This window comes from Podarcis vaucheri (assembly GCF_965113315.1).
Source record: "Podarcis vaucheri genome assembly, chromosome: Z".
Lineage (NCBI taxonomy): Eukaryota > Metazoa > Chordata > Lepidosauria > Squamata > Lacertidae > Podarcis > Podarcis vaucheri.
Window position 1 is genome coordinate 41,227,173 of NC_138758.1, and position 25,629 is coordinate 41,252,801.

At 44.3% G+C, this 25,629-nt stretch overlaps 1 protein-coding gene and 1 long non-coding RNA gene across 23 annotated transcripts in view; one reads left to right on the forward strand and one right to left on the reverse strand.

Moving 5' to 3' along the window:
- The window catches only part of LOC309523720, a 118,828-nt gene that overhangs the window by 46,228 nt on the left and 46,971 nt on the right, over nucleotides 1-25,629 (forward strand). The window lies entirely within an intron of this gene.
- The window catches only part of LOC309523705 (uncharacterized protein), a 91,140-nt gene that overhangs the window by 977 nt on the left and 64,534 nt on the right, over nucleotides 1-25,629 (reverse strand). For 12 of the 22 annotated variants that reach the window (XR_014215516.1, XR_014215518.1, XR_014215519.1 and 9 more), the window contains 2 exons: nucleotides 17,348-17,410; nucleotides 6,534-8,063 (listed from right to left, as the gene is read on the reverse strand). Coding sequence is in view for 6 of the 22 variants with exons in the window: in XM_082207781.1 (XP_082063907.1) it covers nucleotides 7,920-8,063; nucleotides 17,348-17,410 (207 nt within the window). In the remaining 16 variants the exon portion in view is untranslated. The other 10 variants (XR_014215513.1, XR_014215514.1, XR_014215515.1 and 7 more) reach the window with 5 other exon arrangements.

Sequence of the window (25,629 nt, forward strand, 5' to 3'; positions counted from 1 at the left end):
ATGGCACCCCACCAGGATCACGCTGCTGGAGGCAGTGCGCTCCCACCGCACTCCTCTTCCTCCACCAGTGCTGTGGACTAGGCTCATTTAAAATGAAAACAGCATAGAATCACTGAGTTGTTTAATCTCACAATGGATATGCTTGTATTCAGTACAAAATTGCTGCTGCAACTCAAATAGGTTCAGTAGGGATGTAAGAAGGCAACCATTTCTATCCTGACTTGTATTAATCAGAATTCGCTCTGCTTCCGTTCTGCTGCAGTTCAGTTTCTGCCAATTGCTACATTATTGGTCTCGTTAGGTGCCTTATGTAAGTTACATAACTATTTACATAACACAGTCGTTCGAACGCAAAGGAAATGTCAAATCAATGTACAAAAGAAGCCATTGATTATGTTTTGTTTGTGGACTTAAAAAACAACCCAGCAACAATGTGAACGAATACCAGCCATATTTGCTTGAATGATTTCTATTGCTGATGTCAGACAAACATGCAAACTGCAACAATTTCCACTTCCTTTTAGGCTTTTCACTAAGGTTCAGTAATGTTTATTGTTTGGAGGGATAGAAAGAATGCTAGAATGCACCTGTGTGGCTTCAATTAACAAGAACAGAAAATAATGTAAGAGATCCCCAAATTCTGCACAAAGCAAAATAGGAGCATGATACACTAGGGACTTGTGCCAGGAATAGCTAATGGTCATGAAATTAACGTATCACATCATGGCTATTTAAGAACATAAGAGCATAAGAACCTCGCTGGATCAGGCCAATGGCCAACGAATCCAATGGCTGTTCCCACAGGGGCCAACCAGATGCCTGTGGGAAAACAGCATGCAGGGCCTGAGCACAACAGCACTCTGTCCTCCTGTGTTTTCCAGCAACTGGTATTCAGAAGCATTACTGCCTCTGACTGTGGAGGTGGAGCTTAGCAATTGTGGCTAGTAGTGGTGACAGCCTTATTGTCCATGAATGTGTCCAACCTACTTTCAAAGCCATCCAAGCTGGTGGCCATCACTGCCTCCTGTAGGACCAAGTTCCATAGTTTAACGATGTGCTTGCTATGCGAAAAAATTCTTTCTTTTATCTGTCCCAAATCTTCGAACATTCAGCTTCAGAATTTGTGTTTATGTACTACATTTAAAGGGACGCGAGTGGCGCTGTGGGTTAAACCACTGAGCCTAGGGCTTGCCAATCAGAAGGTCGGCGGTTCAAATCCCCACGACGGGGTGAGCTCCCGTTGCTTGGTCCCAGCTCCTGCCCACCCATCATCCACCAACATGGCCAATGATCAGGGTGTGGTGGTCCAAAGTCATGGGGGCATCGAAGACACATTACTATTTCTGTCTTCAGCATCCTAGAGCCACTCAACCAGCATACAAGGGGAGCTTTTTTTGCCACTGCACACTCAAAAGCCAAGATTTTAGGAACAAAAACACACACAAGGTGTTTCCATTTCAGGGGAATGGTGTGCAAGTTTTGTTCATGGAAAACAAGATTCAAGTCACTTCGAAGGAAGATATTGGAGCACTCCAAAACTTTCCCCCATGTACATACAGATAAAATTGTAGATCTAGCTGAAAGGCCAGATCTGGACTGATTGTTACAATGTATCTGTTTGTTTGTTTGTTTGTTTGTTTGTTTATAATTATATTATTTTAGTGTCTTAAAAGGGGCGTGGCTGTGAGGGGCATGGCTGTGGCTATCATGAAGGGACCCTGTACTTCTGAATTTGCCACTACACTACTGGCAGCCCCTAACATCTGCATTGGCTACCCCAGATGTCACTGCTACACCACACTGTTAGCAATGTGTGTAGTGAAGGCACCACATGGCATCCTCATTCAAACCCAGGGAAAACCTTCACAGTCTTCTATAAGGATTCCAGTTTTTCAGCTTCCTGCCCCAGTCATCCTTCCAGGTGAACCTTTCTGATTCTTATTTTGCAGCGACTCCACAATGCTCTTAATCCTTCACATTTCTTTCCTACTTTCTTTATATAAAGAGAATCTAACAGAAGTGAAATCGTGGCATCAGCCTGGCCGTAATCATACAGATGCTGAGGGACAGGAGAAGTGTCCATTGCTGGGCAGTAAATGTGTACCAAGGCTTACAGAGCAGTATGGGACTCATTCCAGCTCCAAAGTGCCTCTATTTCAAGCCGTCGCCCCTGGATACCAGTCATTTCGGAAGCTGATGGAAAATTGCATCTGTCCCATTTCTTGGTATATATAAAAAGCCACCACAATTCTCATCATGACCACTACCCCCAGGCTCACCCTCATTGCAAGTGACATTCTGTGAACCCTTCTGAAGTTAATAGGGAGGGAGAGAAGAATTCAAAGAACTGCTTTACATGGAATAGTCAAATTGTTCCTTCCTTCCTTCCTTCCTTCCTTCCTTCCTTCCTTCCTTCCTTCCTTTCTTGTAAAATCAAATGAAGCTATTTTGTCAGTGGGTGTTCATCCTTTCCAGTAGGGATCAGAGAGATGCCTGATTCAGTTCTCATTTGAAAAGAATATATTACCGAATTTGTATATTCCAAAACAACATGAAGGCCACCCTTTGAAATTTGCACTTCTCCAAATTTTGCAACTGCTTCGCCAGCCAAGTTATGTATACAAAAAGGTATGCACACAGGGTAAGGTGTGCATATATTTGTGAAAACAGCACACAGAAATGCATTCTATTAGGGCGAATTGCTTTGGGAAAATGTGTGCATGAGGCACAATTGCATACAAAAGAGTGCATACTAGAAGAAATTCACATGAAAATGCTGTGGGGGGGGTTCATGAGGATTTAAAAAAAAAATCGCAGACATGGAAATGTGGGAGAACTGGTAAAATGAAAAAAGAGAGAAAACAAAAACTGACATATTCCCCCTCCCTGCTCTAGTAGTACGCATGCATGTTGGTGCACACTCACAGATGCAAAGGCCCTATGAAACAAAAACCCCAGAGCTCCTTTAGTATCATGGCTCCAGCTGCAGAGTCCATGGGATTCTGGCCAAATCTATAGTGCCGGAGAGACCGCTAGCCTGGGCAGACCCTCTTTTGCTAAAGTGTTTGGAGCACATCATCCTGAGGAATACGCCAGCCATTGGCCGCAGTGAATTTTGCTTTTATTCTCACTGCCTCCCTGCAAAGTCATTCCACATAAAACAGTGGCCGCACTCCAAACTGGCTGAAATTGACAGAACAGCTCTGCTCCTGCCAGTGACGCACGCCAAGAAAGCGTCTGAAAAGAGTTTTCTCAAAGGTTTCCCTGCTGGGTCGGCTTAAGTGCTGCTTTCATATCCCTCTCACCTAAGTCCTTTTTTCTTCCATTAGTTGTAAGGGATACATCTCAACAACCAGACGGTGTAATGAGCCTACCTGAATGGGAACATTTCCTTGGAAGCACACCCAGCCCAAGGAAGACAAAGGGACAGTAGTTTAAATCTATTGACAAAGCACGTGCTTACAGTAGCTCCTAAAGAACACAGAAGACACACAAATGCCTCTGGTGAGTAAGTACCGTATTTTTCGCTTCATAAGACACACTTTTCTCCTCCTAAAAAGTAAGGGGAAATGTCTGTGCATCTTATGGAGCGAATGCGTGGTCCCTGGAGCCAAATTGCCCACTGTTTCGTAGGGCCACAATGGTGCAAAGATGTGGTTACAAAGCACGGATCCACATGGATCCTCAGGATTTTTGCATTGGGCTACCCCAAACTCACTGTCAAATCACATATCATGTCTGTGGCCACAGCATGAACCACAAAAATCATACATCCACTGTTTCATTCAGAGTATTTTTTTTTCTTGTTTTCCTCCTCTAAAAACTAGGTGCGTCTTATGGTCAGGTGCGTCTTATGGAGCAAAAAATACGGTGCACAGCATCCCCTCTCCAGGATTCTCCTCCGAGCTGGACAGTTGGAGCAACAGTACAACTGCACCTCCACCCAGACTTAAGTGCCCTTGCCTGAAGGGGCACATGCAAGCAACTTCTCCTGCACAGCGACTTCTACACAGAAGCTGCTGCTGCTGTGACTGCATTTTCAATCACTCCTGGTCCTTGGGCACAGCAGGGAAAGGGGTGGTAGGGCTTCTACTGGCCTGGCCCACTCTTCCTCCATTTCTGATGAGCCTGGCACCTCCTGCCCTGTCTTCAACTGCTGAGAATGACTCTTCAGCCCTGGCTCCTGCCACGCACGATTGGATCAGCCTCACAGGACTAGATCAGCCTCTGCCCCTCCCCTGCCTCTGCCACATACACCTTGGAGCCCTGCCAGTCCCTGGCATTGCCACACCACAAGAAAACAGAATGCACTGAGCATTTTTGGCTGCAGATATTGTGGGGCTCATCCTTCAAAACCATTTCCTCCGCTGCTGTTTTCCGGCAGTTTAAAAATTAAATAAAAATCAACATTGTACACACCTCCTCTCCTGTCCATTGATTAAAACTCAAGGCAATGAAAAGGGAAAATCCTCCAGCATTTTAATTCTATAGGCTTGGGGTGGCGCCTTGAAAGGACAACTTAGCCAGGAGTTCAAACTTTATTTGGTCTTGAATCAGAACAGAACTTGAACCATTATTAGAAAGTCCCTGCTGAACTTGATACAAGAATAGGGTTGTTGTTTTATGTTGTTTATGCAAATGTCCAGAGATGAGAAGGAACGTCCAGAATGAAAGACCAGTCTGAAAGGCTAACAATCCAATCTACTGAAATTAAAGAGATTTCAGGAGAAGTTTGATTGGCTTCATAATGCAGCAGCCGGATGGTTACCTAGAAGGAGACATTCTGAACATATCACCCCAGTGTTATTCCAGTAACTAGTTAGGCCCATGGGGCAGAGATTGCCAACCACTGTCACACAGGTTGCCAATTTGCTTCTTGGTGTGACTCAAACTGCGACTCTTAAGTTAGACTTAAAAGAAAGGGGTATCTGTAATTGGGAGACGGATAGGGTGCTGCTTTTGGAGAAGCCATGTGAACTCTCAGGCACGACTGCAAAGTGCGACTCCTTCATGGGGATGGTTGAACCTATTGATTTCATTTCTCCATTTCTCACTTTTTTGCTCTTAAGTTCAGTTCAACACATTTCCAGATGGGCTTCCAATTTTTTATGTCCTTACAAAAATTCAGCAGCAAATTTCCCCTCATATATACATGTCTACATGCAATTCTGCCCAGTACACAAAGCAATTTTTGTAAAGCAAATTCCCCTCATAACAATGCATTTTTGTATGGCATTTTTGAAAATACAGTGGTACCTCGCATTAAGAACTTAATTCGTTCTGCAGGTCCGTTCTTACCCTGAAACTGTTCTTAACCTGAGGTACCACTTTAGCTAATGGGGCCTCCTGCTGCCACCATGACACTGCCGCACAATTTCTGTTCTCATCCTGAGGTAAAGTTCTTAACCCGAGGTACTATTTCTGGGTTAGCGGAGTCTGTAACCTGAAGCGCCTGTAACCTGAAGTGTCTGTAACCGGAGGCACCACTGTATATGCATTTTTATGCACACTTTACCCTAGTGTGTGCATTATTGTATGGCTCGGGATGCCAACAACTAACTTCTACTCAAAGCAGATCCAATGAAATGAATGGGCCTAAATTGATCATGCTCATCAATTTCAATGCGCCTGCTCTGACTGGGACTAAAATTGAATGCAACCCATGACACAGCTGGATAACTGCACTGTGAAATTCATAGAGTTGCCAGTTTCAAAGGATGGGTGTGTTTTGGTCCATGTATTGTCTTGGAAAGTGAAGTTGGGTAAGTTCATTCCTGCACTGCACAAGGTTGGACTAGATTGCACTTGGGGTCCCTTCCAACCCTACAATTTCATGATTTTATAGGCAAACAGAATTTATTTTCTCTACCACCCCTAGTCCTGGGGTAAACTGATGAAGTTAAGCAGGTCTTAGTGCTGTTGGTGCCTGGATGGGAAACTGCCTAAGACATGTAGGCCACCTTAGGTTCCCTAATGGAAGGAAAGTGGGGTATTAATGCAATAAATTAAGTAAAGACAATGAGAAAACTGCAGTTGCTCATGCAACTCAGTGACACAGCATCTGGTTTGCCTGCAGAAGGTCCCAAATTCAACCCCTGGCATCTCCAGATTACAATAGGATCCAGTTTAAGGAAAAGGGTACAGTCATACCTCATGTTGCGTTTCTCTCTTCTTACGGACTTTCAGCTTATGAACGCGGCAAACCTGGAAGTGTTTACTTCCGGGTTCACCGCCCATGCATGTGCAGAAGCGATCTGCGCACTTCACTCATGCGCAGAAGCGCTCAATCGTGCCATGCATATGCGCAGAAGAGGCGCTCTAGTTGCGGACTTTTTGGGGTGCAAACGGCACCCCGAAACAGATTAAATCCACAACTAGAGGTACCACTGTATCTTGACTTGAAACTCTTGGAGAGCAGCTGCCAATCAGAGTGGCCGATGCTGAGTGGATGCACAAGTAGCATTAAGCAGCTTTCTGCATTTCCCAGGGCAAATATATAACTGAATTTTCTACCCAGCAGGTTAAATTGGAGAGATACAACCTTGCAATAATAATGATGATGATGTTGATAATAAAATCAAAGGACTGATACATGTTTGAATGAACAAATAACCTCTGTTTTGGAACATTTCGCTATCAAGATCATTTTGGGGGGAGGGGTCTTTGCAGGTGGTTGAGCAAAGCTCTCGGGACCCAAAGGGGAAACTGTCAGCACCTCTGAAGCTCCGTCTTTTTCTCCCTTGTTTTCAAATTAAGTCCATTCTTCAAATGACAAAGAGAGATAAGCCCTCTGAACCACCTGCCTGCCTCCGCTGCAGTAGCAGGACCCAGGGCCTAATCATCTCCTAGTCCTAGGCCAGATATTTTATGCTCACGAAAGGCAAGATCCTAGATAAGGGCCGAGGAGAGGCCAGCTGGCTTTCCAGGAAGCGTTTTCTAAGGACAGTGCCCATTTCTTTCAGCCTTTGTATCTGCTTTCCGCATGTGACAGAGTCACAAAGAAAACAAATATCCAAAACGACCATCCCCAAATGCTGTGTTTATTTGTTTATGCCCTGCTTTTAAGAATAGAAACGCTTCCAAGGCAATTTACAAAGAAATAAAAGGAACAATATTTTAAGGTAAAAATGCAGCAGCAAAAATGTATATGGACCTAATGTAAGATCAGTCCAGAAACAGCTTTGCCGAAAAATCCATGGAGGAAACACTTAACAATGACTAACTAATCATAATTCCTGTGTTTCCTCCAGTGTGCCCTTCTGAAAACCAGTTGTCGGGAATACCAAGTGGGGAGAGCGCTGTTGTGCTCAGGTCCTTCTTGTGAGCTGAACTGGATAACATAACCCAGCAAAGCTCTTCTCAGGTTCTTATTATCAAAGCATGCTTAATTCCATACCTAAATGCCATGTGGCTTGATGTTAAGCGGGTAGGGGAGGGAATTCCACAGCTGTGGAGCCACTGCTAATAAGACCCTATCCCCAGTACTGATGAACCTAAATTCTGCTAATGACAGAGCAGAGAAAAGGGACTCTGAAGGCCTGAGTAGGTCCTAATGAGCCTGGACTATCCTCTGAATTATCTGGTCTTAGACCATTCAGAGCAGAGGTAGCCAATGTGCTGCACTCTAGATATTTTTGGACTTCAAAGCCCATCATCCTCAACTATTGGCCTGTTGAGCTGGGCATTGGAGTCCAAAATTTGTAGGTCAACACATGGGTTATTTCTTTTCTTTTTTCCCAATTTTTTTTATTGATTTTCCAAAATTTTAAACAAACAAACAAACATAAATCATAACTGAACTTAATCCAATCTTAGTAACATTTTTAGGTAACTTCCTCAAATTCCCCTAGCTGAATTTCAGTGTATATCATTGTAACAGTTTTCCAAAACACCACATGGGTTATTTCTGATTTAGAACTCTAAAGGTTCACCAGAAGTTTAAACCGAGCCCAGAAATAAACTGACTTGCTAGCTTTCTGTGGTAGCTGCATTTTGAACCAATTGACGTTTCCGGCTGTCTTCTCCCGATGCAAGAGTGAAGAGTGCCTCTCATAACACACATCCTGAAAGGCAATAAAAACGAGGCATAAAACAGCACAGAATTTTTAAAACTGAAAAAACACAGATTACCAGGGAGCCACCAATTAAAAGACTAAGACAGGATTTATTTATTTTTTGATTTTTTAAAAAAGGCTGGGGGGGGGGGTAAAGCACTACATCTTTGGGGAAGTCATTCTATAATTAGTCTGCTAGCCCAATAGGTTCTTTCCGTGGTAGTCACCTATTGCAGCTATCTTTGGGGAGGCACCTAGAGAAGGTTTTCTGGGTTTAGTAGGTATGGGAAGAAGCAAACCTTAAGGTAGCTTTGTCCCAAAACACAAGGAGGCTTAAAGGTAGAAAAGCAGTATTATGAACTGCTCCTAGAAACAGACCAGAAGTAGGTGGTGGCAATGAAGCACTGGCATAATGAGTTGTATCCAGTGTTAGCCATACTCAGAGTAGACCCATTGAAATTGATGGGCATGACTAACTTGGCACCATTAATTTTAATGGCTCTACTCCAGCTAAATTCTACTAGTAGAAATTAGTTGGAGACAACCCAATATGTTCAAATTGTCCAGTCCCAGTGAATAATCTTGCAACTATATTCCAGATTAATTAAAGGTTATGGACCGTTTTCAAAGATAAATGGTGGATGATTCAGTTCAAGTTAAGGATGAACCTACCAAAGCTTGAGGGTGGAGCAGCCACGTTACCTTCAGAAAAGTGTACGGTTCAGTTTCCAACTACAAGGATCAAGTCAGCTAGCAGATGACAAGAAAGACTTGGGAAGCCAGTTTATGCTGAGTCAGATCCATTGGTCCATCTAGCACAATGTTGTCTACATCAGGGGTTGGCAAGGTTTACCTCACCTGGGCCGGTTCACTCCAGCGAGGATACCTCCATGGGCCGGATTGCCTGTGATTTCCAGCGTCTGCACAGATGCGATTTTCGGCACCGCGAAAGCGAGACCCTGCGCCACGCTGCGTCGGTTTAGTGCAGCGTGTGGGGACTTGCTGAGTGGGTGGCTCAGTTCAGGGGTGGCTCGTGGGCCACTTAAACTACCCCCATGGGCCGCTTGTGGCCCATGGACCTTAGGTTGCCGACCCCTGATCTACATTGTATGGCAGGGACTCTCCAGGATTTCCATCAGATGGTCTTTTACAGCCTAACCTGGAGGTGTCAGGGATAGAATCTGGGATTTCTGTATGCAAGCCAACTGCTCTACCACTGAGCTACGCCCTGCATAGCAACACAGGAAGTTGTCTTACATCCAGTCCAATATTTCTGGATGGGAAAACGAGACAAACATACACCGCCCAAACTCCTCACTCTTTCTCCCAACCCTCGCATCTGAATTTGCATTCTTTCTCGCCTTCCCCCCGCCTGAATTCCTCACTCTTCCTACCATCCATCCTGCCTGAAGTTGTGCTCTTTCTCGCCCCCACCTGTCCAATCTTCATGTAGCAGCCACCCCTTCCCTGCCGCTTTACCTTCACTGGCTGTCTTGCCACCGCTGTGGCTGCTGTGGCTAGGCCTCAGCTGTAGGCCTTCTTTTAGCCTTCTTGTGGCCTATTCTGCCTTGCCACGGCCGGCGGAAGTGGTGCACCCGCTTCCAGAAGTGTGCTATGCTCGCTTCCGGGTGTACTGTGGTGGTAGCAGAGGCCATGGTGACAGCGGAAGAGGTCATGTCAGAGGTTGCTCCGGCCACCCCAGAAGAGGTGGCAGAGGCAAGGAGGGAGAAGTGGGACCCGCTGGAATTCAAGCAGGAGCAGGAGCGGCTTCTGTGAATCCGTTACTGTTAAGTTGTGGGTGAACATATCAGATGACACAGAGATTCTTCAAACAGCTCTTGTTTATTCACAGGCCAGAACAGAACTGAACTGAAGGGTTCAGCCAGCCTGCTTATATAGAGCTCCACTACAACGCAACAGCAACCACTTTCTGTAACTATCCAATCACTGAATGTCACTTTCAATCCCTTATTTGCATAAGTGGACCAGAGTGAAAACTATCTACAGTATCCCCCTGCTGGCCCAGGGTGAGAACTTCAGTACATAACAGTTACATCCCACTCAGTTCAGATGAACTGGGTACTAGGACCATAGTGTACACTGACCCGCAGCAGCTCTCCAGGATTTTAGACAAGGGACCTTCTCATCCAGTCTAGAGATGCTGGGAACTGAACCTGGGACCTTCTGCATGCAAGGAAGATGCTCCCCCACTATGCTATGGCCCTTCTCCATGGCATGTCTCTCCATGAGAAGCCCCTGGCAGCTGGAGTACCCAATGCTGGGTTAGATGCATCTGGTATAAGGCATATTTCCAAGTTCCTGATGCCTTCTAAAGTAAAGAGCTGAGGGGTACACCAAAGAATTTCTGTGCTAAGCATTCATTCAACTTACGTAACAATAATTTATTTCAGAGAGAGAGACGCCACCTATTTCTAAAACAACAACAAATGGAATATGACCTTAATCTGGTGTGACATTAATAGTTTGCAGGTTGCACTCAGCAAGTAGGCTCTAAATATCTCACTGGCTCAGTGCAAAATATCTGAATGACTCCTGGGCACACCAGCAGTGGTGTGTGCGCTCCCAGCACCGGCAAATTGCACAGAATGCGTGGATAAGGAACACAGCCTGCTTTCGGATAGGCCACCCAGAAAAAGCCGTTCTGCTCTGGCCAATGAGCTGCTCCCTTCTCAGCTAAAAATTCCCCTCCTGAAAAATGAGGTGTGGCCCAGTTTTTGCAGGGGGAAATCACATGATACGGGCATGAACCCCTTCGCTAGCTAAAAACAGAGACTCAGCACAGCTGTTTGCCATTTTGTCTCTCATGTACATGCCGCCCTGCCCTCCATCTGAGCATTTCCCTATGTTCCCTTTAATATTCCTCTCTTGCTTTCAAACACCTCCCTGTGCCAACATCCTTCAAAACCCTTTTATGGAGTCACAATTTCGTATAAATAGCCTTTGCAGCTAGCCAGGTGCTCTACAGCCATCTGAAACCTTGAAGCTGGTGAGCCTTGGACTTTGTTATTTTAACACATTTGCAAATACGTGCCTATTTTATAGTTTTGTTTTTCATCTTTTAATCTTTGCCTGTTGTTATAATTGTTCTCTCCATGTTATAGACATTATAAAATATAATAATAATAATAATAATAATAATAATAATAATAATAATAATAGCAATAATAATAATAACAATAACAATAATAATAATAACAACTTCACAAAAAAGAATAAGAATAAGCTGGTGTGGTGGAGAAAGTCAAAGCCTCTTAGAGCCGACTGCATGTCTCTGTCACCTAAGCACGCCTTTGCAATCTGCAGAAATGTTTTGTCCCAAGCCCCAGAAAAGCCCCAGCACATTTTCTATTGGCTGTCGCAAGACAATCAACCCCATTAATTTATCAGAAAGGGACCTGCTTTTTCACTTGTAAAGCCAACAGCCACTCAGCAAGCAACAAAGGCCACCTTCAAAAAAAAGTCGCAAGCGACAACAGATAGGCCTTTGATTAGAAAGCTGTTTGAAATATTTCTAAATATCTTGAATCACCTGCCGAAGGTCAAGGGAGCTCTCTGCCACTTCACTCAAACCCTCCTTTCAACCTGGGCACTGCCCTTTTGCAGCAAGTTCTCAACCCAACATCTAGAAGGAGCTGCCAAACGAATCAAACCTGGACATCAGGGAAATGTGAAGGTGAAATCCTGCCTGCCTTTTGGAGCCGACTGCCTACCTGTCTTTTCAGGTGAATGCCGATATTCCATACGGCTTGCCAGCTTGTCAGCTGCAAGGCAGGTGACCTTCCAGCCTGTGATGTGACAAGTTAATTAAAAAGACCAACCCTATGAAAAATGAAAGGGACCATAGGAGAAAAGCCTACAAACTAGATTGGGCTGGAAAGATCTGCTCTGCACAGCGATGGGGCTTTTGAAGTCACTTAACTCACCTGTTAATTTGCTTTTACCTTCATTTAAGAGGGACTGAAGGTTGCTTCAATAGGATAAAGATGGCAAACATCAGTGGAAGCTTTGTTTAACTAAAATAGTGTAAGATGAGCCCTGCTGGATCTGGCCAAATTGTATTACTTGCTTTATTCATAAAAATGTCTCAAAGCAACTTACTGACACAACAGAAATACAGTGGTGCCTCGGGTTACAGACGCTTCAGGTTACAGACTCCGCTAACCTTGGATTAAGAACTTTGATTCAGGATGAGAACAGAAATTGTGTGGCAATGGCACAGCAGCAGCGGGAGGCCGCATTAGCTAAAGTGGTACCTCAGGTTAAGAACAGTTTCAGGTTAAGAATGGACCTCCAGAACGAATTAAGTTCTTAACCCGATGTACCACTGTACTCTAATCAATTACATAAACACAAAAGCATAAAAACAACTCTTGGCACCTTAACAAACTGCAGCTCCCATAATTCTTTGGGGCATTCAATGTTGGGCGGGGAGGATGCGGTACTCCAGAGCAAATCTCTGTCTCAAATAAGGTAGAAGCACCCCATATGTAATCAGAGTTTATCATTTTTCTATAAGCCACTTCCTTGGTGGATGGGATAGAAATTAAGTAAGCAAAGGAACCGACAAACATACCCAGCCAGACTACCATCATTGGGGATCTGCTGCAAACAAGCAAATGTTGTGCCCCAAAAAAGAAAAAGTCAATTTCCAAAGGAATCCATCATTGGCCCAGCCTCTGTGCCCATAAACACTGCTCTACAAAGTCTGAGCACACTAATTTTTACAGTCATTTAAGGCGAAAAAACATCCAAGTGGCAGTATTCCACAGCATGCTTTTGACTTAATTTGCAGGAAATGAAACAATATCACTCAAGGGAGCCACATCTCGACAGCACCCTGCGCAAGGTAACCAAATTCTCTTGAATTGTATTCTTGTATTGTCACTGATGATCCCATAGGGTAATAGGAAAATCAAACACAGCCAGTCGCCAGAGTGACACAGTGGAGATTAATGTCAACTTTTATCTGTCAGTTTGACGAGCTCTCCCGCACTGGCATGAAATTTTAAAGGTGCGGTGTCAAAACAAAATGAAAAAGCCGTAATGTTCTCAATCTACTGTTCTCAGAGGGATAGGAGCAAAGGAGAGGAATAGAGAGAAATCAATTTAACGATCAAGAGCACGGATACTTGACTTTCTCTATTGCCTTGCTAGCTTGCTTGCTTTCCCCCTCCCACTCCCAGCCTGGAAATGGTTGTGGGTTTTATTTCTTGAAGCTAAATCACGAAACGATGCAAGAAAGGAAGGAAGGACAAATAATGTGGAAAAAGAAGTACACTCTGGATTTTAAATGCAACAGTTCGGTTGTATTTTCCTTCATGTCTTCTTAAGGACAGGGGCACACAACTACTGCCAAAATGCAGCCCTATGTCATTCTCCTCCACTCTCTCCCACCACCCCTGTGACAAAACCAAATGCACTCCATTAAACTGGCCACTGCTTCTAAAGATGGAGAAGGATGGAGTGCAATCATATCTCATCACACTTTGTTGGTGTTTTCACATTCCGAGGAGAGGAGAAGAGAGGAGCTCACGACTGACATGCTTCACTCAGAGAAGGGCAAATCTGTCAATTTTGTTTTTCCTCAGTTTTTCATTGTTCCAATCTGAAGTTTCTCAGTGTTTCCAATTTTCCACATCAGATTGCAATGTTTTGTAAAACTCCTCATGAAAATTATAACCAGCATTTTAGTGCAAATTTCTCTTAATAAGCACATTCTGAATGCAGTTTTGACTTGCATGCACATTTTTGCACATTTTGCATTTTTTGCAATTATTCTTCCAGTTTTGTATGTTATTTTTCATTTTTGTATGTTATCTATGCATTCATATGCACATCTTCCCCTAGTATATGTATTTTTGTCCACATTACTTGGCAAGAGAACTGCATTGCAAAATTCAGAGAAGCATGGATTTCAATGATTTGCATAATTTTTCAGGAAGTATGAATCAGTTATGTTCACCTTGAAATGCAAAGTGAATTTCTTCCCCCAGCTCTAATCACTCATATAGTTTAATACAGCCCTTCCGCTTTGAATGAATGAATGAATTTTTATTTGCGTCAGACATCGGCTTCCTTCCGCTTCCTATAGCAGTACACATCACCATCTACCTGTCCCCATTCTTGCAGTGGTCACCTAGATGCTTCTACGGGAAGCCCACAAGGAGAACTTGAGCACAATAGCTCTCTCACGACCTGCAATTTCCAGAAACTGGTATTCAGAAGCAATACTTCCTTTGACTGTGGAGGTGGAGCATAGCTATCATGGCTGATATCTAGTAGCCATTGATAGTTCTGGAGATCTTAAAAGAAACACATACTATTTTCGTTGGACTAATAAAGGTATTGTCCCACCATGGATTTGGGGTTTTCTTCTTCTTTATGAGTCAACACAGCTATCTCTACTTTTGATTACATTGACCAGAACATTGGAAATAGAAATAAAACTAGTGGTTTTCATGAGTCTCCTGGAGATGTTATGGAGAGGATGGTCAGGTCCTGAGGGGGAATGGGAAGAGCTCAGGGATTGAGAGGACCTTGGAGAGGGTCCTAGAGGGATGGAGAAGTGACTGCTGGACCCTAAGAAGGTTATGAGCATACAGAGGGGGCCAGAGATTCAGGAAATGAAGATCTGAATCCATGGGAGGAACCAGGTACACTGGCAGAGGAGTGCTTTGCCCTTCTGACATTGGATAGCCCTAGTCAGACACCTCCTGTGGTGGAGCTACCTCCAGCACCTCCTTCTTCAGGGGAGATGACTGAGACTAAATCAGACACTGAGCCTACATTGACACCACATCCATCTCCAAGGACATGAAGATGCCAGTACTGACAGAATTCACAAACCCAACCCACTCAAAGGAGTGCCTGTTTGCCTCCCCAGTTCCAGGACATTGGCTGTTTGCCATGCTAAGGGCTGTGCCACCCCATTCTTCCAAAGGAAGGTGCAGGGGGCATGTTGCTTGTTGCATCAACATCTTAGCTTGACTTAGCCACCACTTATGCAACTATTACACCTTGTAACTTTGCCTATGTACTGATCTGATTGATGCATTAAGGACTTTAGTGGAAACAGAACTGGGAATCTAAGTTCTACATCTGGCAGTGGGGACCAGGACAGTGGTGGTGGTGGTGACAGTGGTGGATTTAGGGCAGCATGACCAGTTTCACTACACTGGATGCCAAGGCTAGGGGGTGCTGCAAGGCATTGCAACTATGGGGTAGTGAATTGAGCAGAATGGAAGACGAGAGGTGGGGGGCACCAAATTTTGTCCTCACACAGGGTGACACTGAAATTTGAAATACCAAAGTCAGCCCCTGGTGATGATGATGAAAGCAGGAGTTGTTAGCTTAAGAAAATGTGAGCAAATGAAACTTATGGTGGGGTGGGGAGAAGAGCACACACAACAGCATCTGACCTTTGAAGTTCCCTTGAAAAATGCCTCATTGAAGGGAGTAATGAATGCAGGATTGAAACAATTTGATAAGCACCTACAGGTTATGCCTTTGGATAATTACAGGTTGTCACAGGGATGAGATGGAGATCTTGGACATGCTTATTACTTTAATTCACCGGTGGGAAGGTCATAACAGACCATCAAGGAGTTGTTTTTGATGGAAGGGCAACAGAGAAAAAACTAGGCAATTAAGAAGCACAATCCACATTTTTTTGAAATGAAGGAACCGGCCCTGTTCTCACAACCAAACATAATGTTTTTACTCCGGGACAAAGGAGTGTAGCCCAAACTCAGCATAAGGCAGAGATGATGCCAAATAGGTGTGCTGACTTTGAAATGGTAGCTCAAGTTGTTTGTGACTGCTGTTATTTTAAACAGCATGATTTTGCAATTCCCAGGATCTCCATTTTGGGAAGGGCAAAATGGACGTCTATTTCTCTCTTTCTCCCCCTCCCCCCTCCGGCTGTTACATATTGGTGCACCTATGAATTCCTTGGGAATGGAATGACTGTTGAACCACTCTGGAATTAATCGGTCTTTGAAGGGAATAGGGGTCTTCTAAGGCAGAGGTTTTAAACCTTTTGGAGTCTATGGCTCCCTTGACCAACTACATTCTTTCTGCGGCACCCCTGTGAGGTTCAGGAGCCCAGTTATGTCACCCCTTGCCTGCAGGGCTGGCAGCCTCTCACCCTTTTTCGAACACCCTCCCTTGTGGAGTATTCCCTCAGCCTCCTCTCCTCCCCCCTCTACTTGGGAGTATTCTGGACAGCTGCTGCCTCCATCCCTGGTCTCCAAGCTGCCCCCCCCCACAAGAGAGGTGCCTCCCAGAGGCACCATTTGCCTGCAGAGCTTATAGCCAGGGCTGCTGCAATAAACAGCTGTGCAAGCCTTTGGGAGGCAGAGACACAAGAAAGCATCAGAGAAGGGAGGGAAGGAAAGGGGGACAGAGGCCAGTGTTGCCCATAGCACCCTGACCATCATTCAAGGCACCCCAGGGTGCCACGACATACTGGTTGAAAACCACTGTCTTAAAGTAAAGGACCCCAGACGGTTAAGTCCAGTCAAAGGCGACTATGGGGTGTGGCACTCATCTCATTTTTCAGGCAGAGGGAGCCGGCGTTTATCCAGAGACAGCTTTCTGGGTGGCTAACATGACTAAACCACTACTGACGCATGGAGGACCATGATGTGTGCCAGAGTGCATACAAATGGTGTTTACCTTCCTGCCGCAGTGGTACCTATATATCTACTTGCACCGGTGTGTTTACGAACTGCTAGGTTGGCAGGAGCTGAGACAGAGCAACGGGAACTCACCCCATCTTGCAGATTCGAACTGCCGACCTTCCTATCGGCAATCCCAAGAGACTCAGTGGTTTAGACCACAGTGCCACCTGCATCCTTGTAGGGTATCCTAATACCACTCAGCACCCTTAACAAACTACAGCCCCCAGGATGCATTGGGAGAAGCCATGACTGTTTAAACCAATATGATACTGCTTTAAATGTATAATGCAGATGGGGCCAAAGTTCATCTTTGGGCAGTTAACGCTTTGTCACATCCTTGTAAATACCCTTAAGCTGATCCTTCTGCTAGTTACTGAAGTAAGACAGATTCATAAATAAATCTTCACTGTATAGTAGTTACATTAAGAAAACTATCTCCTGTGGAGAAGTTGCCACTGATACCAGGTGTAAGAAAGGAGCAAAACACCTTTGTGTTCATTTGTTCATTCAACTCCTTTTTAGTGTGGGAAGTCAAATGGGGAAATTTTGCAGCTGGAAAATCTGCTTTAAATATACACACATACTACCCACCTGGCGCATGAGTGTCCAAAGCATTTCCAGGAACAGTGATGCTTTGGATGGGGAAATAACTTTCTGAAATACAAACAAAAACAAAAACCAGGTCACCATCTTCAGAATTTTTTTTGCACAGCAGTATTCAAAATGCAAATAGCCGAGGCACATTAAATATTAAACAAAAAAGACGCACTTCCTGTTTTGTAATTAAAACTCTTATTTCATATTTCACACTGTGCTATGGAGAGGTCACAATGTAATTCTGCAAGGTTTCACAGCTTCCTTGTTTGCAAATAAAGTGTGTGGGAACAAGTAGAAAAGGAGGGGTGGGGTGAAGCATCCATCAAAATTCATATATAAGTGAAAATAACATACAAAAATACATTATTTGGTGGGAAATTGTTTTGCAAAAAGAAGTGTGTATTAGCCTAAATTGCATACCATTGTGTATATTGGTATAGTTCATTGCTTTAAAATGCTGGTGAATTTTCATGAGGACCAGTGCTTCTGCATACAAAAAAACACAAAAAAGCAAAATGGAGTGGAATTGCAGAGAACCTAACTTAAGTTTCAGCAGGTGAGAAACAGAGGCACCAAAATTGAACGATTTGCCCATCCCTAATGATCTTCCATCACTCTGCCCAAACTGTAATCTCCATAGGCAATGGTCTGACTTTTTACATATATATAAGACTGGAAAATGTTAGGTTTGTAGATGATGCTGTAGAAATAACTGCAGTGGCAATAACAGCAATGTTATTGTCATTGCTGGAGGAGGAGCTCAGTGGCAGAGCACATACACAAGGTCTCCAGTTAAATCTTTGGTGTCTCCTGTACAAAGAATCAAGGCACAGGTAATGTGAAAATTTGCCTCTGCCGGAAACCCTAGGGAGCCCCTGCAAAGAAAAGCAGTCAGTGATGGGATAGATGGACAAAACATGTGACATGTTATAAGGCAGCTTTCTATGTCCTGTCACAGGATGGGAATCCCTTAGGGAGGAAAGTCATCATTACACAATGATGCAGAGAATGCTTTGCAAGCAGAAGGGCTCAGGTTCAGCCCTCAGTATTTTCACCAAGAGCAACCTTTGCAAACCTGGTGACCTCCAGATGTTTTGAATGACAACTCCTGCCATTTGCAGCCAGCATTGGGAACATTGTGCTGGCAGGGACTGATGATGGGAGTTGTGATCCAGATCTCTGAAGAGCACCATGTTGACGAAGGTTAAGTTAAAGGACTTCCATGCAGTGGTGAACCTGGATACATTCCCCCCCCCCCAGACCCTGGACTTAATGGTCATATGTGATGTATGCTACTACAGCAGCAAGAATTCTTATCGCAAAGTATTGGAAGACACAGGATCTACCCACTCTGGAGGAATGGCAGACGAAGGTGATAGACTATATGGGACTGGCTGAAATGACTGGCAGAATCCGAGACCAAGGGAGAGAGACAGTGGAAGAAGATTGGAAGAAATTCAAAATTTATCTCAAGAAATATTGCAAAATTAATGAGTGCTAAAATGTTGAGGGTATAGAAAAAAGGGGATTACAGCTGTAAAAGGTTAAGTAAAAGAAAAGAACAAGGGAAAATTAGATAAATTTAAGGGGGAGGATTTGCTGAAACTAATTTGGAAATTGGGATGCAGAAAGGGGAGGTATGGGGAAGTCGGTGAAGTAAGGTTTAAGAAAAAAGGATTCGAAATTATACATGTTTGTTTATGTGTTTGTATGTTTGTATTGTGTATTGTGTATTGTTTGTGTTTATATAAATTGTGAAAAACCAATAAAAAATTTATTAAAAAATAATAATAATGGTCATATGTGAGCCCCCCACTCTTTAAAGCAGAGGTGGGGGAACCTGTAGTCTTCCAGATGCTGCTGGGCTCCCATTATCCTTGATGGCCATGTTGGCTGGGGGCAATGGGAGTTAGAGTCCAGCGTCTGGAGTCTCAACCACTGCTTTAGATTCCCTCTCTTTAGATTCTAAAGTTTAGATGGCAAAGTATATTACTTTCCTTACTTCAAAATGTGGCATGTTGGTCCTGCTGCGTTAGGGGGCTCTCCTGCTTATTCTGCTGCAATTGTGCCCCAAAGTCTGGCCCTGATCTTCAAGGGTACCATTGTGGTGAATGACCACAATGGAAGAGCATCTGCTTTGCATGCAGAATGTCCCACGTTCAATTCCCAGTTGCATCTCCAGGTAGGACTGGGGAAGAACACGATCTGAAAGCTGCTGCCTGTCACTATTGACAATGCTGAGGTAGATGGACCAGTGGTCTGACTCATTGTGGGGCAGCTTCCTATGTTCCGAGGATCATAGGAAGCTTCCATCTACTCAGGCAGACCATTGGTCCATCTAGCTCAGTATCATCTACACTGACTGGCAGCATCCCTCCAGGGTTTCAGGCAAGGGAGCATCCACCAGCACATCTTGAAGATGCCAGAGATTGAACCTGATTACAAATCAGATACGGTACCACAGAGTTTTTGGCTATAATGAATCTGACCACAGCTCTCCGGCATCCCGGAGGAGGTCTTTCCCAGCTCTGCCTGGAGATACTGGGGACCTTCCGCATGCAAGGCAGATCATTTACCTCTAAGTTACAGTCCTTCCCCTGTGTAAGGGTAGCAAAGCTGGGCAGGCTGCCAACCTGAGAGCCAACTACCAGTCGAGGAGACAAAACATGACTGGGATTGAACCAATAATAATAGAATCAGTAAGGGAAAACCTTTGACAGTGCAGAGTTGAGCCACTGCAGCACCAGAAGCCAGTAGACGCAATCCTCATTTTCCACCACTTTCTTTCCTCTTTGCCTGTTTCAAGCTTCCAAATTCTACAGGGCAAACTGGGCACTGGTGCAGGTTTCAGAGCATTCTCATCCCATCAATTTATGGGTCTCTCTCTCTCTCATAGGTAATCACATCCCCAGGGCATACGGGGTTCACATATTTCCTAGGGATGGTCAAATCTGTCCATTTCAGATTCAGTTTCTCAGTCCCACGCCTCTTAAGTTCTCCACATTTCCACATCTGGCTGCATTAAAAAAATGATAATTCATCAGCCTTTCCGTAGGAATTTCTCCTCATATACAAGTTTTTGCATGCAATTTGGCTAGTAAACACACTTGCAAAGCAACTTCCCTGAATTGTAATGCATTTGTGTGTCTTACTTCCCCCAATATATGCATTTTATGCACACTTTACCCTAGTATTTGCATTTTTCTACTCATTGCTCGGCTGGAAAACTGCACAGCAAAATTTGAAAGACAACTGTGTCTTGGTTTGTGTATTGTTTTGGAAAGTGCAAGTTAGGTACAGTTCACCTTTAAAATGTGAACTGATTTCTCCCCTCATTCCTAAACCTTTTGTGCCTGTTGAGCTGGTATATGTAGGTTATAGGAGACTGACATGAGGTTCTGCATAACATAACATAACATAACATAACATAACATAACATAACATAACATAACATAACAACATAAAACATAACATAACATCATCATTTGAAGCAGAATTTCAATGTCTCTTGTTTTATCCAATGATTCTTCATTCATTAAATAAGCTCTGTGCTCTTTTTGCACCAAATGCTGGGAAGGTGAGTAGTAGTTTGGCAGCCTTAGGCTTCAGCGCCATCTGCTGTTCAGACAACATAGGTACAGTAGCTTCTTTTATATCAAGGTGAGCTTTTCTTCTGCCTCTATTTCTTTTGCCTGCAAAATAGTCACCCACCTGCGTGTCTTATCTATTTCACATATATCCCACCTTTTCCCCCATAGAGCTCAAGATGTGGAGCCCAGCATTCTCCCCACTCCTCAGTCCCTGCAGCAACTCTGTGAGATAGGTTAGGATGAGAGGCAGCAACTGGCCCAAAGTCACCCAGTGAGCTGCACAGGGGATTTGAACCCTGATCTTCCCAGCTCCTAGTCTGACACATCACTGTCTGTTCCCCAAATGGCAGTTGGAGACACACAGAGCACACTGAATAAAGATTTTCCTTTTTTCCCTTTGGCAAAGTGAGTGTGATGTAGAGTGGTTAGAGCATTGGTGCGGAGCCTCAGACACAGCAGCCAAATGCAGCCCTCCAAGTTACTCTATTCAGCCTTTGGGACTCTCTCCAAGTCACAACCCCTATCCAGACACCAGTGGCGTAGCGTGGGTTGTCAGCACCCGGGGCAAGGCAAGTAATTTGCGCCCCCTAACCCGTGGATTTGCGCCCCCTAACCCGTGGATTTGCGCCCCCTAACCTGTGGATTTGCCCTAACCCCAGATTGCGCCTGGTGCGGCCGGCCCCCCTGCACCCCCCACGCTACGCCACTGCCAGACACTCCCTCTCTTCTCAGGTCACACCCCTCTGCAGCCCCCCTCCACACCCTCCTTGAGTGTTTTTGTCTGGCTGGAATGGGTCCTTGAACATCCTGTTCTCACAGGGGCCAACCATATGCCTGTGATTTAAGCACAAGGATTTAAGGATTTAAGCACAAGGAGACTCTCCTCTCTTGGGGTTTACAGCAACTGGTATTCCAGAAGCTTTCTGCCTCTGACAATGGATTGGGAGCATAGCCACCGTAACTAGCAGCCATTGGCCATTGTTAGTTCTGGAAAGCTTGAAAGCAACACACACTATTTTGTGACATTTTTGTTGGACTAATAGTTTATGCCCTAACGGTGGATTTACCTTTTTCATATAGATCAGCACAATCATCTTTACTTCTTGCATAAATAGCTTGTGTGCTTTACCTCTCACTTCTTTTTGTGCATCACTTTGTGAGAGCCAAGCTTTGGAAATCTGGTGATAGTCCAGATGTTGCTGGGCGACAAATCACATCATCTCTGACCACTGGCCATCCTGGCTGGGGCTGATGGGATCCAACAACATCTGGAAGGCCACGGGTCCCCCTCCCAGCTTGAAAGAAATTGAAGCTGACCTCAGCTGGAAAGAAAATGCTAAGCCAGAGAAAGGCTTTGGTTTACGCCAGCAAGGCAGTTCTTAGGCTATTATGATTAATCAACTATTTTTTTTTTAAAAAAAAATTCTCTCTAATGAGTTGACAGGCCTAATTTACAGCATGTGTAGATATGCACAATGCATGTTGTGTCAAGAACAGGCCACACGGGAGCCCCTAGCTTGCCTGGGGTGGAAAGGAAAGAGATGTGTCTGGATGGTGTTCTTTTCCTCATGCACATGATAAAGAAATGTGCTGTCACATCGAAGCAGTAGATTCAGCCTCACAGCATGCGAGCACAAGAGAGAGAGAGCTCCCAAGTATGCGCAGGATTCCACAGGAGCAATTTATGGGCTGAAAATACATCAAAGGCTCGCTTTGAATTCTCTCTCTCTCTCTCTCTCTCTCTCTCTCTCGTCAGAAAACAAGCCTGTGGCATTCCTTCAGCACCTTCATGTGCCAGGATCTTGAAGTGTGCTCTCTTCGTTTGCTGTAATGAGTCAAGCTGGATTTCGGCTGAACACAGACTGACTGCTGTTGCCGGCAGCTTTCCATGCTCACCTCCTGAAAAGTTTGCACAGCATCTGCAAATGCAAGGGAGTCTCAAAATCACTTACAACATTTCCAGCTGGTCCTGTTTTTTGTGCGGGGCAATCTCTAGTAAGCCACTGTACCTATTTTTGTTTTTTTTCTGAACAGCCTTATTAAAACATTTTTAGTAGTGCATTTCATCAAATCATCAATTTTTAGAGCTGGAGGAGAGCTCAAAGGTCATCTAGTGACCTAACCCAATTCAATGTGTGTGTTCTGCAAGACATGATTCAATTACATTATCCCTTGCATTTCTCCATTTTTCTCCTGTTTTGAGGGAGGGCTCCCTTTCAACTTGGTGGTTCTCTACAGTCAGAAATCACAACAGGAACATATTGCTGATGCCTCATATTATAAGCACAAGACTGTCAGTATTTTGCAGAAGTTATACAATCACATACCAGGACTCTGCACAACTAAAGTAGGATAAAATGTCCTGTCATCCTAGTGCAACAAATCCAGTTCCTTCCCCAGGGTGTCTTGAAGATAACCCTACGAGTCAGGAATCAATGTGCATCCTTAGCTAGCAGCACCGGCCCATGTAAATGTATGTAAATGAACACAAAAGGAAACATCAAGCACCACATACAGACTTTTGTTTCACACACGGCACCTCCTGAGGTTTATTTCAAACAGAACTGTTGACAACACGCTTTGCAGGATGATTATGCTTTTCTAGTACACTTTTTTTAACCAAAAGAACAATCACCCCCTTGGCTTCTAAATCAACAGAAGGCGGGTTATTGTAGAGTAAATTAATTCAGCAAGCATAATAGAGCCTTCAGCAACATGCAACAGTGAAAGGACCAGAGGTCATGAAGTGATCCTTTGATGGAGGATTCTCTGTAACAGGGGTGGGAAAGCTGTGACCCCCTCCAGATGTTCGAAAGGCATAGAAATTCATAGAATCATAGAGTGGGAAGGAAACATGAGGGTCATCTAGTCCAACCCGCTGCAATGCATGGATCTTTCCCCTGAAAGTGGGGCTTGAATCCACAACTCTAAGACTCTGAGACTGGGAGTCTCATGCTCTATAATAATAAGCATATTCTTATTTATACCCCACCCATCTGGCTGGGTTGCCCCAGCCACTCTGAGTGGCTTCCAACACAAAAAAACATAACCCAGCATCTTGGCTTAGGGCCCTCGTATTTACGGGACTGCCTCTCCTGATATGCCCCACAGAGGACCTTAAGGTCCATGAATAACCATAGTTTAGAAGTCCCGGGCCCTAAGGAAGTCAGACTATCCTCTGCCAGGGCCTTTTTAGTGATGGCTCCGACCTGGTGGAATGCTCTGTCCCATGAGACTAGGGCCCTTCAGGATTTAATCTCCTTCCGTCGGGCCTGTAAGACAGGGCTATTCTTCCTGGCTTTTAATTTGAATTCAGCCTGATCTTTTATTTCCCTTCTTTCCCCCCCTCCCCTTTTATGAAGATCACCCACTCTGAGACCCCACAGCTAATTCTCCCCTGGCCTCCTTGCTGGCTCAAGTAGGACCAATTCAGCCAGCTAGACCTGGGGATTATCCAATTGATTTTTGAATTTTATTGTTATTCATGTTTTTATACTGTATTTTATGCTGCTTTTATAATTAAGTGTTTTAAATAAATAAATAAATAAATAAAATAAAATAAAATAAAATAAAATAAAAAATTGTTGTTGTTAGACTCCCACTCCCACCATCTCTGACTACTGGCTATTCAGCCTGGGGCTAGTGTTCACCAATATTCAGAGGGCACTGGGTTCCCCATACTGCAATGCACTCTACGTGGGGCTACCTTTGAAGGTGACCCAGAAACTACAACTAATCCAGAATGCGGCAGCTAGACTGGTGACTGGGAGCAGCCGCCGAGACCATATAACACCGGTCTTGAAAGACCTACATTGGCTCCCAGTACGTTTCCGAGCACAATTCAAAGTGTTGGTGCTGACCTTTAAAGCCCTAAACGGCCTCGGTCCAGTATATCTGAAGGAGCGTCTCCACCCCCATCATTCTGCCCGGACACTGAGGTCCAGCGCCGAGGGCCTTCTGGCGGTTCCCTCACTGCAAGAGGCCAAGTTACAGGGAACCAGGCAGAGGGCCTTCTCGGTAGTGGCGCCCGCCCTGTGGAACGCCCTTCCATCAGATGTCAAAGCGATAAACAACTACCTGACATTCAGAAGACACCTGAAGGCAGCCCTGTTCAGGGAAGTTTTTAATATGTGACATTTTAGTGTATTTTTCATCTTTGTTGGAAGCCGTCCAGAGTGGCTGGGGAAACCCAGCCAGATGGGCGGGGTACAAATAATAAGTTGTTGTTGTTGTTGTTGTTGTTGTTGTTATATACCTGGTCAATTGGCCGCCTGGCTCTCCCATACAGTAATAATAATAATAATAATAATAATAATAATAATAATAATAATAAATTTTATTTATATCCCGTCCTCCCCAGCTGAAGCCGGGCTCAGGGCAGCTAACAACAATCAAATAATCAGTCAAATAGTCACACAATCTAAAAATATTTCATTATAAAATTATAAAAATTAATTAAATCAAATTGATGGCAACCAATTAAGCAAAATTCTCTGCAGCTCAGGAAAGGTGGTGGCATTCGCAGGCTGAGTAGAGCATACCAGAGACTTACGATGGGAATTTGGTTGTTTAGGAGTGGAGCTGGGTCAGAATAGACTGTGGCAGATCGTAAAACATTGAAAAGAGGCTGCTGGATCAAGCCAATGGCTGGTCTAGACCAGCATCCTGTTCTCACAGAGGCCAACC